Consider the following 14314-nt stretch of genomic DNA (forward strand, 5'->3'; position numbering starts at 1 on the left):
AGTGGGCGGGGTCGGGATGGGTCTAGTGAAGGGAGAGGATGGAGTTTGGGTCAGGATGATGAATGGGGAGTATGTCTTAAGTGATGTCCCTTAAGGGTGAGGTGAAGCGTATCAGGCTTGGTTTAAGTCTGCTTTTCGGTAGCCAAGGGTCCTTGTTCCTCTTCCCTTTTTTCTGTTATTGTTTTGAGACTGGGTCTCACCTGCTAGCCCAGGCTGAACTCTTCTCAACTCTCCTGCCTTGATTTCCTGAGGGCTGGCATTATAGGCATTATAGGTTGATGCTATTGTGCCTAGCCCCTTGTTTTCTTTGATACAGAAATTTTTAAAAAGGAAGGTGCTTATGTCAACCAAACTCTTGGATCCTTGAACATGGCTTAGGGTTGAGGCATTTGTATTTACAAAATGCTTTTATAAATAAAAATCACTTTATTGCTGGGCAGTGGTGGCACATGCCTTTAATCCCAGCACTCGGGAGGCAGAGCCAGGTGGATCTCTGAGTTCGAGGCCAGCCTGGTCTACAGAGCGAGATCCAGGACAGGCACCAAAACTACACAGAGAAACCCTGTCTTGAAAAAAAAATCACTTTATTGTAATAAACCCACAAAAAATAATCACACAGCTATATTAAGGTAGCCACTCAACAAACACTAGCCGGGTTCTAAAGTCTGTATATCTCAATAAACTTCTGTACGCTTGAAACAGCTGTTTGAAGCTCTGGAGCTTCTCAGGGTCCACACTTTTGTTTTTCTAGCTTCATAGTCATAATTTTTTCTTCGTCTTTTTTTTTGAGTTTTTGTTTGTTTGTTTTGGAGGGCTTGTTTTGTTTTGTTTGAGACAGGGTTTCTTTGTGTGACAGCCCTGGGCATCCTGGAACTCACTCCGTAGACCAGGCTGGCCTCGAACTCACAGAGATCCACTTGCCTCTGCCTCCTGAGTGCTGGGATCAAAGGTGTGCACCACCACCGCCCGGCTAGTTCTTTCTTATTTGTAATTGATAGTGAAAAAATATATAATTGATGGTATAAAACACTTTAAAATTATTTTTTGTTATTGTTCCGTTTGTCAGATACCAGGTTGGACTCAGACTCCTTATGTAGCTCAGGGTGACCTTAAACTTCTGATCCTTCTTTTTCACCTCCTGAGTTCTGGGATTACAGATATTTGCCTCCAAGCATGGTTTATTCAGTGCTGGGGATGGAGCCCAGGGCTTTGTATATGCTAGGCAAGCATTCTACCAGTTGATTCTACCATTCTACCAGTTTAGTCCTAGCCCTAAAATAAAATTTTATTTTAAATTGTTCTTACAATTTAAAAAAATGTTGCAAAACAAGTTTTTAAAAAAAAATCTGTCTTTAACTCACCCAGATTACTTCAAGCCCTCCACTAAATAACCATCTTCTTTAACAGAACAACACAGTTGTACAGGCCTTGTTTAAATCTCTACTCATCTTAAGGATTTTTTTGTTCAGGGGGTGGGGGCTCTAATTATATTAAGATGCCCTGTCTCCTTAGATAAGTTTATGTATTAAACAGCACTGTTGCTGATTTCCTTTCCCCCAAGATCTTTCAGAATGGTCCCTGAGGCTCCAGGTTTCAAGCCTCACCAGTTAAGAATGGCCACTGGGTCTTGGAACAATTCTGCCCTCCACCCCATCTGCCCGTCTCCTGCCCTTCGAGCTGACCTGTGCTTTGCAGGATTCTACCCCTCCCTTCCATCACCTCCACTAGTCTTTAAAGACTCCTTCCTCAAGAGTCTTCTCATTTACTCTGGGCTTCCATCCTGGGCAGCCTTTTGTGGCTCTGTCCATAAATCCTAAGAACAAACACATTTATAAGGCTAGGCCAGGTGTCCCTCCCAAGCCCACAGGACTGTCACTCTCAAGCCTGGTTCAACTGTGCCTGGGCAGGTGTCTGGGACAGGCTGTGGCAGAATGGCTGGTTGGGGCTTGCCAGGCAGCCTGTTGGTAAGTAAATGAGGCCTGCCTTGGGCCCAGCAGAGGAAAAGGCATGAGCTAATGAATAGAAGGCAGGGCACACTCCCTGCCCCAGACATCACTGGAAGTGGGGAAAAGGTCAGATATCTCTTATCAAATTCACCCCAAAGTACAACAGTGTGTCTTCATCAAACAGTGTTTCAAGGCAAACATGACTACCTATCTAAAGCAAGTTATGGGAGGGAGTAGAGATAATAAAGAGCCTTAAGTCTGCTCAGGATGTGATGCCAAAGAGTTCGTGGCATGCTCAGGTTTCAAAGCACTTTTGACTTCTGTCATTGCGTGGGAGAGGTGGGATCTGAAGCAGTCCCCTGCACTGGGAAGCCACGCCCATCGTCCTTCATTACACACAGACTCCCTGTTTTCACAGCCCGGGGAAAGTGGGGACCAAAGTGATCCCATTTGCCCAGATGACGTGAATGACTTGTCAAGATTGCACAGCTTCTCGCTGGTGGCTCCGTGTTCCACATTTCCACCAGGCTCATGTGTGTGTGGATGGGCGTAGAACTGGAAGACCCAGGTCTCCCCTACAGGCCTGGCAGTTGCTTAGAACAGTGAAGACAGAAGGTACACACTTTCCTGTGGACTTTGAGGAGATTCCTCTCCAAAGGGTATAGACTGTTGAGTGGGGAGGTGACTCTAGGTACTTGTCATCTTTAACCTTGGTGAAATCTCTCAGCAGGTTGATGTACCCTTCCCCTCTTGTATGGGGCTGCAGTCTTCCTGCTGGGCAGTATGACTCGATGTGGTCACATGTGTTTCTCTGTAGGTGTCCCTATGCTGTGCATTTATGTAAAAGGCACATAATTGAATAGGAAGAAGGGAGCCGTTGAAAGGGTCCTGAAACAGAAGTAGTGCTTCTGTGCCAATGAGACGGCCCAATGGGTTAAGGCACTTGCCACCAAACCTGATTCCCAGGATCCACATGGTGGGAGGACAGAACTGAGACTCAAAAGTTGACCTCTGACCTCCACATGTGCACCATGGGTGTGTATCCCCTCCCTACCCCCATAAGTAAATGTCATTTCAAAGGAAACTGATCCTGATTCAACGTCTAGTGCCCTGGGGGTTGCCTTGATTGCACCTTTCTCTTAGAGTGTCTTAGTTAGGGTTTCTATCGCTGTGATGAAACACCGTGACCAAAAAGCAAGTTAGGCAGGAAAGGCTTTATTTGGCTTACACTTATATGTTGCTGTTCATCACCAAAGGAAGTCAGGACAGGAACTCAAACAGGGCAGGATCCTTGGGGCAGGAGCTGATGCAGAGGCCATGGAGGGTTGTTGCTTACATGCCTGCTTCCCCTGGCTTGCTCAACCTGCTTTCTCGTAGAACCCAGGACCACCAGCCCCCACTGATCACTAAACGAGAAAATGCTTTACAGCTGCATCTCATGGAGCCATTTCCTCAACTGAGGCTCCTTCCTCTCTGATGACTCTACCTTGTGTCAAGTTGACACACAAAACCAGCCAGTCCATAGAGGCTCAGTTCTGAAGTTCTACTTAATCATTTTCATGATGTTTTCACTGTGGATCTGTATGTGTTTCCAGAGAATATGATTCTGGTTTTGTTTAATGTTTTGGTCCTTGTAACAGGCAAGAGGTCGTTTTTTGTTTGTTGGTTGGCTTGTTGTTCTCACTGTGTAGCCCTGAACTCATGATGATCCTCCTGCCTCACCCTCCCAAGTGCTGGAATTACATCATTTCCAACCCTGGTGTTTTTTCAGAATCATTAGTGACTTGTGTGGCTGAGATTTGCTCCTTTCCTATCGAATCCATTACATCCATTCTGTGTGCCATTAGGGCTACTTCTGGCTTCCTGTCCTGCCATGAGCATTCCTGAGCATAGAGCAGTACTCCCTCTAGGCCAGGATTCCCTGAAGGTGTGTGTGATGAGGGAGAGACGCTCTGGGTCTGCGCAGCTGTCGTCGGGATGCTGCTGCCCCCTAGTGGCAAGTGCAGGACATGCTGAGCACCCTGAAATTGACAAGACAGCTTCCTGGCTCCCACAACTGCACAACTGCGAGGCCCGCCCCAAACACACACAAAGAATTGTCTAGCTCCTATGCGGGGTTGGAAAACCCTGCCTTAAATATGTGGAATGGATTTCGGCTCAGTCAGGTGCTCGATGTTCAGCTTGCACGGCTAGCGTCCCTCACTCTTCAGTGGTCTTGCAGTCTCTGGACTCAAGCTTCTCAAATCTGCTTCTCGTCCTGGTCATGCCGGCCTTTAGCGTGTTTGTTTGTTTTTCCCGGATTTTGTACCTCCAAAATGATATCTTGTGGTTTTAATTTTCATTTCCTGAGTAGTGGAAATTAAATGTGTTTTCACATTTATGTTTCTTTTGTCCCCATAAATCTTTTTGTCCATTTTCTAATTGTATTGTTGATTTGTTTGTTTGTTTGTTTGTTTTTGATAGTTACTGGAATTTTCCCGCTGCATGTTCTAGATTCTTTATAATGCCAAAATATAAATATTTTACATTTGCTGCAGATAACTTCCATTTGTGACTGTCACTTGATAAAAAAGGAAGTTCTTACTTTATTTTTAAATTCAGCATTATTATTATTTATTCTGCTGTGCAGGGGATACGCTTGGGCCTTCCTACATGCTGAGCAAGCTCTCTGCCACTGAGAGCTGTGTCATGACGTAAATACAACAGAATTTGCCGGTCATTGTCTTCACAGTTCCTCCGGAGTTGGGTCCCTGTTCAGTATTAGAGTCAGGGCCTCGGTTATCTCTGGCTGTTGGCTAGGGACAAGATTCAGTTTCCTGCCCCACAGGTCTTTCTTATAGGACAGCTTAGCTGTGGGAGCTGGCTTCCCTCAAAGTGAGTGGTAGAGACAGACAGAGGCAGTGTACCAGGCCAGTCTCTCTGTGGCCTCTCCTCAGAGGTTCCCAGGGGTGACATCTCACCACACGGCCCTATTCTGATTGCCAGAAGTAGTAGGTCATGTGGTCCCCATGCTCACACCAGGGCATAGACACCAGGAGCGTGAGGACCATGGGGGTTCTCATAGAGGCTGCCTACTACAGATTTGTAGAAGGGCCAAGGATGTTTAATTTTTCATTCTAAAAAACAAACAAACAAAAAAAGCCCTCCTCTATACTGATTTTCATTCATTCTTTAAAAGTTTACACTTTTTGTCCCCCCAACAGCACTCAGGGGGCAGAGAGAGGCAAATCTCTGTGAGTTCCAGACCAGCCTGGTCTACATTGTGAGTTCCAAGACAGCCAGGCTTATATAGAGAGACCCTGTCTCAAAAGACAAACAAAAAGTTTAACAGCATGGCAGCACATGTTTGTAATCCCAGCACTGGGAGGTAGAGGCAAAGGGGTCAGAAGTTCAAGGTACCTCTCAGCCACAAAGTGAGTTCAAGTTTAACCTTGGATCACATGAGACCTTGCCTCAAAAAAATAAAATACTTATAAATAAACACTTTAAAATTTTGGTTTTTTCATGGTTAGTTTTTAAAGTTTTTAAAATGTATGTGTTTGCCGTGTGTGCAAGTGCTGTGGAAACCAGGAGGGGGTGTCACACTCCCTGGAGCTGAAGTCACAGGCACTTGTGAGCTGCTGCCTGGTTCGGGCACTGGGAACCAAACTTGGGTTCTTCGGAGGAGCAGCAAGTGCTCTGAACCACTGAGCCCCCACAATTAGTTCTTAATATACTTAGAATTTGTCTAGTACGTTGACCATATGTGGCTATTTAAATGAAAAATTCAGCATCTTCAGCCATATTTCAAATGCCCAGTAGCTACTTGTGGCCTGATTTGGATAGTTCTGAAGCAGAACAGTTCCATCTCCACAGAAAATCAGGTAATTTTGTGTCCCCAGCCCAGAGAACATGTCGGAATGTCTGGATATTTTTGTTATGTTGTTATTGTGCCGGGGGTGGGGGTGGGGGACAGGTAAGTGCCAAGGCAAATGTGTGGTGGTCAAAACAACTTTGTGGACTCATTTCTTTCCTTCTACCGTCACGTGTGTTCCAGGGACCAAGCTCAAGTCGCCAGGCCTGTGTAAGTAAGCCTTTTGCCCAGTCTTTTCAGCCCCTGGAAATTCTGTATTTCAGCAGTTACGGAGGCTGGGTATTCTACAGGTGCCTAGTGAGCAGAAACCAGGGATGATGCAGGGGGCTGACTCTCCCTCCACCCCCACCAGCAAAGACTAATCTAGCCCCAAATGTCCACAGTTGTGTCGGTGAGCCACACTGATTTAGAATGTATGCTGGTTTGTGCTCTGAGATGGGACAGCCAGTTGATACTATTTCCTGTGTGGGTCCCATCCTTCTCATTGGCAAGCCTTAAGCAGGAACTGTCCCTTTAAATGGTAAAGAGTCTGTGGCTTTGCTCATTAAAAACACTGACTTTCGTTGTCTTACAGGCTCTTAGACCCTGAAGAAGGACATCCTCTCTTCCCAGGTTGTGATGGCTTCAGACTCACGGGAAGGGACGGATACAGTGCTCGTGGGAGCACAGTTAGCCCTAGTTAGTGACTTTTTAAATCCCTTCATCCTGCCAGCCTCACTGAGCAGTTCAGAAGGCATAAAGGAGAAAGGGAGTGGAGAGAGGAGAGAGTGGAGGAGAGAAAAGGCAGTCAGGGAGGGGGGACGGTAGAAAGGGGGTACCCGCGGTGTGTACTTGACATAAACCCTCCTCCATTCCTGCCGACTCTGTTTATGTGGAAGACTCACAGCTGTGATGCTACACTTGATGGGTCCAGCTCCATGAGGCTGAGTTACTTTTCCGTGGCGTGACCTCTCTCCCTCACTGTTCTGTCACTGCAGGGGTGGCCCTTCCAGGAGAGGAGCACCCTCACAGGTGAGGTCGCCTAAGCTACTAGAGGTCCTGAGCGCTCTGGAGGAGGATGGGTTTAGCAGCAACAAGGAGGAGATTGTCGTTGTACACACACACACACACACACACACACACCCGCCCCCAACAATGCCTCCAGGGCCTTCACTGATGAGGATTCTGGGGAAGAAGACAGTGACCGGAATGGTGCCCAGCTGCCTGGCTGGGTGCTGTATGCTTCAGTTGTGTCTGAGGACTCAGACCCCCAGGAGGAGGGGGGGGCTATGACAAGCCAGAGCTGCAAGCAGCCAAGAAAAGGCGGAAGGCAGCAGTGGAGCCCCAGCGCGTTTGGACCAAGAGAGATATCCAGCCAGACTTCGGGTAGCTGCACAGCCTCAGACCCTCATATAGAGGACCTCAAAACCAAGGAGCTGAGTCCTGTGGGCCTCTTTGAGCTGTTTTTTGATGACGGGACAGTTTCATTGTTGATGAAACCAACCACCGTTATGCTCGGTAGAAAATATCACCCTGGATCTCACAGCTCAGGAACTGAAGTGTGTTTTGGGCATCTTGATTTTAAGTGGGTATGTCTCCTGTCCAAGGAGATGAATGTTTTGGGAGACAGCTCCTGACTCACATCATCACCTGTGGCTGATGTTATTAGAAGAGACAGATTTGAGCTGATCTTCTACCTGCGTTTTGCAGATAACAGTGAAATCGATGAAAGCGATAGGTTTGCCAAGGTCAGGCCCCTCATTGTCCATATGAACTGTAACTTCCAGAAGCATGCTCCCCTGGAAGAGTTCTACAGCTTTGGTGAATTCGTCTGGGAATACTTTGGGCACCGGGGGTCCAAGCAACTGCACTCAGGGAAGCGAGTCCGGCTAGGCTACAAGATCTGGTGTGGAATGACCAGCAGAGGCTACCTGGTGTGGTTTGAGCCCTCACAGGGCACACACACTATTCACCAAGCTAGACCGGGGCTTGGATATAGGAGGCAGTATGGTGGTCAGATTTGTGAATGTGGCTCCCTGCCATACCATGTATTCTTTGATAAGGTCTTCACAAGCGTCAAACTGATGTCCATTCTGAGGAAAAAAGGGGTGAAGGCCACAGGAACTGTTTGAGTATAGAACCGAGCGTTACCTCCTCAAGGATCCCAAAGAACGGAGGAAAATGAGAAAGGGCTCGTTTGACTCGAAGGTGGACGAAAGCGAGGAGATCATTGTGTGCTGCTGGCACACCAGCCGCGTGGTGAATATCTGCTCCAATGCGGTGGGCACAGAGCCAGTGAGACAGACCAGCCGCCACCCGGGAGCAGCCAAAGCTGGGGCACAGGTCCACCAGCCATCCCTGGAGAAGCTCTATCAGGAGAAGGCCAGAGAGGTTGACCAGATGGACCAGAACATCGCCAAGGACAAGGTGAAGATCCGCGGCGTGAAGTGGGACTTGAGCTTCACCAGCTACATCATCGACGCGGCCTTCAACAATGCGTGGCAGCTGCACCGGGTGTGACCCGGTGGAAACCGAGAGCCGCTTCGATATGACTGGACACTGGATTGTCCATCAGGACAAGAGGACCCAGTGTGCCCTCTGCCACTCACAGACCAACACCGGCTGTGAGAAGTGCCAGAAGGGTGTCCATGCCAAGTGCTTCCGGGAGTACCACATTCCGTGAGACCGGAGAGCTGCTTCTTCCAGCTATAGTGACGCCACTGGGACCATCTGCAGGTTTTATTTGTGGCGCTTTTGACGCCGATCACTGATGACTTAGTTTTGTAGTCTCTCCCAGGCCCCGTCACAGTCCTCTTTTTGATGTGTTCTATTATGTTCTATTATGCCTACATGTCATGTAAATTAGTATTTATGTTAGTAATTGTACATGTTTGCAAACCTGCATTTTATATTCTTATTTATTTAAATTTATTCAAATACAAGTTTTGCTTTTGTATGTATTTGAGTCTGGGTAAAGATAACCAAAGCCTTGTGAGTAGTGAAAAGTAAAATGTTTTTGCCATTGTATGCGTAGTCTGTGCTCTAAGGCAGAGGCAGCAAGATGTCCTAGCAGTGTGATGAAAAGCTTCCTGACCTTACATCTATCTATCTCATGCCTGCCCACAGCTATCAAACTATGGGGGCATAGACAACCTGCTGTGCATCTATTCAGAGGGCCTGAGCTGCAGAGCTCATATTTTCTTGATAAAAATGCTTTCCTAATGAGGCTAGAGAGATTGCTCAGTAGTTAAGAGCACTTTCTGCTCATGTGGAGGACCTGAGTTTACCCAGCCCTGGCAATGTTCAGTCACCTTTAACTCCAGCCCCAGGGTATCTGCCACACTCTTCTGGCTTCTGCAAGCCCCTGCACACTTGTGCACAAGCACATATACATAATGAAAAATAAAATAAATCTTAAAAAATATTTTCCTAGTGTAAATATATCCATGTGGAATCTGCTTTTATAAATAGCCTGAGGTAAGCTTCCACTTTGCCCTCCGAGGGGTTCATGTGTAAATTTGTTAGAAGCTGTATGCATTTCTCTACTGATTTAAATTTCATCTTCATACGTTCCTGAACTTGGAGTAAACACATTGAAATAAGGAAGCACTTTGATGTTAAAAAGTCTGGTAGAATGTATTCCAGAAGAATAAAAGAAATTTGTAGAGAAGAAAGAAAGAAAAGAAAAAAAGGAAAAGAATTAAGTGCATTGGTAATCTAAAAAAACAAGCTGAATTTCTTGTTATCTAGGAAAGACAAATAGAAGAAATAAAGACTGAATCTGCAGTTAAATTGTATAAAATTATAAAATTTATGTGCATCTAAATTCAGGGGTTAGGGGAATAGGTCTGTTAGTAACACATTTGTCTTGCCAGTATGAGGAACTGAGTTCAATCTCAGAACCCACATGAAAAAGAAAAAATAAAATAAAATAAAGCCAGGCAGGGGAACATGCATTTGTAAACCCAGCACTCAGATTAATGGGAGACAGACAGATCCCTGGGGTTCACTGGCCAGCCAGCCTGGCTGAATTATCAAGTTACACATTCACTGAGAGACCCTGTCTCCAAAAACAAGGTAGCTAGCTCCTGAGGAATGACATCCGAGGTTGTACTCTGGCACACACACACACACACACACACACACACACACACACACACACAAACACACAAACACAAAATTAAAATACTCAAGTTAGTAATAGGAGAGAACCAGCTCCACCTGCCCTCCGCTGCATGCACACGTCCAGACACACAGCACACACACACCAGCGTTGTTTTTATTTTGTTACATTTATCACAAACACAGAGACGGCAAGAGAAAAACTGCAGTGTTCTATGAGGGAACAGAAGAGAAGTGATAGGAATGGTGTGGGAAGACACTGTCTGCTGGCAATAAAGTGCTGAGCAGCAGTGACAGACCCCTCCTTCACTGACCACACTGTGTAGAAGCGATGGGTGGTGGGCACAAAAGTTGGTGGTGGGCTCTTACAGTATCCAGGGAAGTGAAGGTCTGCTCAGCCTTTCTGGACAATTTAATCAGGTCTGCCCAAAATCCTGAAGGGCGTTAACACCCATAGAATAAAGCAGATGTTCAGTCTGTAGTGATAAAAGTCAATGAAGTGGAGGAAGAAACAGAGTCTCCTCCCAACAGAGTCCCAATGAGTCACTGCCGAAGTACAGATGGGCTCTAAGTCTGCCGTTGGACTTAGAAATATGTAGGCAAGGATGGAAGTGGAGTAGTGTCTCCTCCCACGATACATCAGTTTCAAATGGAAAAAATTGCTACAGGCTGTAGGAACGTATCATAAGAACTCAGCTGGTTATGGCAAAGTCACTGCCTGAAGGGATCAAGGAATTCCTTCAGAGGAAGCCAAATTCCAAGGAGCATTTGGTGTTATTTGGCTTGTTATATATCAGCTGAGTTCTTGTGATATATTCCTGAGGCCTGTAGCAAAAAAAAAATCATAAGAAAAGCAGGCATCTCCTCCATCAAGCCCCAGTACCACTCCAGATATTGACATCACAACCTCTCTCTCCCCCGCCATTCCTGCCCCCAACACGGTGTGCTGCAGTACTCCTGCCCAGCACGCACAGTCCAAATCCAAACCAGGGAGAAGCAGGCAGACTCAAACTGAGCGACATTCCGCAAAGCACATGAGTACTGGGAAGTGTGAGAGCCGTGGGAGACAAGAGAAGGCCCCGGGGTTACGTGAGACCGAGGAGGTAAGACAATGCGAAGTGTGGTACTAGCTCACCGCACATCAAGAGGCTTACAAAAGAGAACAGTGCAACAGCCGGGGAAGCTTGGAAAAGGCAAAGAGACCAGCTGACAGAATTTATAAACGTTAATTCCCCGGCTTTGATCGCTGTACGTTGGTCGTCTACGCAAGACCGGTAAGGGGAGCCAGTCAAACACTGGAAGCTTTTTTGTAATCTTAGAATAATTTCAGGCTGGACCTTCGCATAATAGTCACGCATTTGAGGCCTTGTTTCCACCTGTGGAAATCCAGCCTGGGGCAGGGGAGACGGCAGCCCTTGAAGTGCTTCTGATCTGTGGGAGGGACACCTGGTTGTGGTGTGGGGGGGGGATGGTCAGAGGACAACTCTCGCAGGGGCTTGTTCTCTCCTGCCACGTGGGGTCCGGGGGACTGAACTCTGGTCAATCTTTCTTGTTCCTGGTAACACTCACACACACTATGTGACACATATTCAAAGATGTGTACCTTTACATTTTTAAAAAGAAATCTAGGCTAGGCACTTTCAATATTTCTTTTTTATAGGTACCATAATTCTTCATTGGTCCTTTGGGAGTTTCACATCATGCACCCCAATCCTGCTCAGCTCCCAGTCCCTCCACATCCTCCCCTCACCCCTGCAGCATCCCCTCAAAGAAAACCTCCCAAAATCAATTCAAAACAAAACAAACAACGACGATGACAAACCCACCTTGCTGCTCTGTCTTTCCAACACCTCTTCATTCACCCTAGTGGCCCTGGGAGCTGCAGTGTGTCACACAGCATACCCTTTTGTCCAATAGTCCCATTCACAAAACGTTCATCTCCTTGGTCTGGTTCAAGGCCTCTGTCACATCATCTTCACGGACCCTCACTGAAACGCCTCTCGGATAGTCTGCTGTTGTCCCCAAGTCATGGAGATCCTGCCATTATTGTTCGGTCACCCACTCCAGCAGGTCACAGATGGGGTAGATGTTAGGGTGGCCTAACCCAAGGTCCAGGATGTGGGTCTGGGTGGTAGCTGAACTGGTAGGTCTGAGCCACTAGGACTGTCCCCCTCAGGTAAGGGGCAGAGTCATACTAGGCCCATGTCATCGGGGCCAGCTCTCCCACAACCATGGTGAAGAGTGGGTCCATCTTGCCTGAGTGGGGAGAGGGGTGTCCAGCTCTCCCATGGGGGGGGGTGGGACTTGCTCTCCTGCTGCGGTGTCCAGCAAGGAGCAGGGCCAGATACCCCAGAGCCAGCAAGGGGCAAGGCCAGCTCAGCATGGCCCTCGGATTTCAACACCCCTGGTTCCTATGACCCTGTGGCAACATGGGCCATGGACCTCATCACAGACCCCAAGAACACGGCAAGAACACAGACCCAGACATGGCCCTCGGCAGCAGCCATGCCTGGATGTCACCATGGCCCCAGTGGCAGCACAGGGCACCCAGATCAGTATGGCCCTGGTGGCAGCAAGGCCCTCGGATACCAACATGGTCTCAGGTGGCTGACCAGACCCCAGGCATCTGCACAGGTCTTGGTGGTAACAGGAGCCGGGGACATCAATTCAGACCCTTGCTGCTGCTGCTGGGGGGGAGGGTCATGGACCCAGACATGGCCCTAGGTAGTAGTCCATGCCCAGATGACACCATGGCCCCATGTAACAGCACAGGCTACCCAGATCGGCAGGGACCAGGCGACAGCACAGCCCTCAGGCACCAATACGGCCTCAGATTATGGCCTAGACCCTGGGCATCCATGTGGTCTTTGGTGTTACCATGGGCCATGGACATCAAAACAGACCCTGGCTGTGATAGGACCATGGACCCAGACATGGTGTTCATCACCATGGGACCCAGATGTCACCATGGCCCCAGGTGGCAGTACAGGCCACTCAGGCAGCATGGCCCCCACGGCAGCATGGTCCTTGGACACTGACATGGTCCCAGGTGGTGGCTCAGACTCCTGACATCAGCATGGCCTTTAATGGTATCAGGAGCCACAGACATCAACACAGACCCTGGCTGAGGTAGGCCCAAGGCACTTTCAACATTTCTTATCAGGAAGCTTGCTGTTAGCTGGGGGGTGGTAGCACACACCTTTAATGTCAGCACTCAGGAGGCAGAGGCAGGTCTACAGAGTCATTTCTTTCTTTTTTTTAAGATGTATTTATTTATTTAATAGATTTATTTATTTATTATGTATACAGCATGTATGACTGCAGGCCAGAAGAGGGCGCCAGATCTCATCACAGATGGCTGTGAGCCACCCTGTGGTTTCTGGGAATTGAACTCAGGACCTCTGGAAGAGCAGTCAGTGCTCTTGACCTCTGAGCCATCTCTCCAGGCGCCCCCCCCCTTTTTTTTTTTTAAGATTTATTTATTATGTATACAGTGTTCTGTCTGCATATACACCTGCAGGCCAGAAGAGGGCACCAGATCTCATTATGGATGGTTGTGAGCCACCATGTGGTTGCTGGGAATTGAACTCAGGACCTCTGGAAGAGCAGCCAGTGCTTTTAACCACTGATCCATCTCTCCAGCCCCCTCAGAGCTGTTATCTCTCCAGCCCCCTCAGAGCTATTTCTAGGACAGCCAAGAGAATGTTAGATTCCCTGATACTCCTCATGTTGAGCAGATCGGTCCAAGGACGGAATTTTTTTCTTTTGCTTTGTTTTTTTAAACAGTCTCCATTCAGCCATTGCCTCCCCGTTTGGTGAGTCACCTGCCACAAGGGACCAGAGCAAAGCATGATTAATCAACCATGCTTTTGGGGGAAGGGGAAAGATTATTGAGAGACAAGAGTGAAAAAAATATCCAGCTGAAAAGGGAATTGTTGATATCAGCTTTCACAAATGAAACCCAGCAGAGCCCAGAAAGGTCAGAGAGTTCCTTCTGCAGTTGCCAATCCTTCCACTAGGGGGAGCCTCCCGCTTCCTCACCGTTTTCAGATGGTGCGGCCTTTTCGGAGTTTGCCCATAGCTCCGAGTGCGGTTGATGGAATCTATACGTTGGGATCCCAGCGCCCGGAATTTCTAAAGACTTAGGAACAGGAGAGAGAAAGGAGAAAGATGAAATAGCGACTTTCAGAATTAAGATTCTCCAGGAAATAGCACGCCAGGAGAGGAACCAGGTACCTAAGAGAGCCGGGATGGGACAGGAAGACACATCATCCAGCAGAAAGGCCATCTACAAGTGCGCATGTCTTGGCTTTTGTTTCTTTTCATTTTAAAGCTTTTATTATTGTTTAGCTTATTGTACAAAAACAAGTTTCATAATGGCTTTTCAAACTCTTCCTTTTTTTTCAGACATCTA

The 14314-nt window shown here is 47.6% G+C and overlaps 1 protein-coding gene across 1 annotated transcript; it reads left to right on the plus strand.

The window, feature by feature from the left end:
* The first annotated feature begins 3923 nt into the window (after window positions 1–3923).
* Window positions 3924–8734, plus strand: Pgbd2 (piggyBac transposable element derived 2). The gene is given in 11 exon segments (XM_052758237.1): window positions 3924–3942; window positions 6728–6894; window positions 6897–7043; window positions 7046–7162; window positions 7164–7285; window positions 7287–7426; window positions 7429–7736; window positions 7738–7804; window positions 7807–7906; window positions 7908–8294; window positions 8296–8734. Coding segments are annotated over 11 exon segments (1740 nt in total). The 3' UTR covers window positions 8462–8734.
* The last annotated feature ends 5580 nt before the right edge of the window (window positions 8735–14314 follow it).

This window comes from Peromyscus californicus, unplaced genomic scaffold, assembly GCF_007827085.1.
Source record: "Peromyscus californicus insignis strain IS unplaced genomic scaffold, ASM782708v3 Scaffold_3__1_contigs__length_106647218, whole genome shotgun sequence".
In the NCBI taxonomy this organism is placed as follows: Eukaryota; Metazoa; Chordata; class Mammalia; order Rodentia; family Cricetidae; genus Peromyscus; species Peromyscus californicus.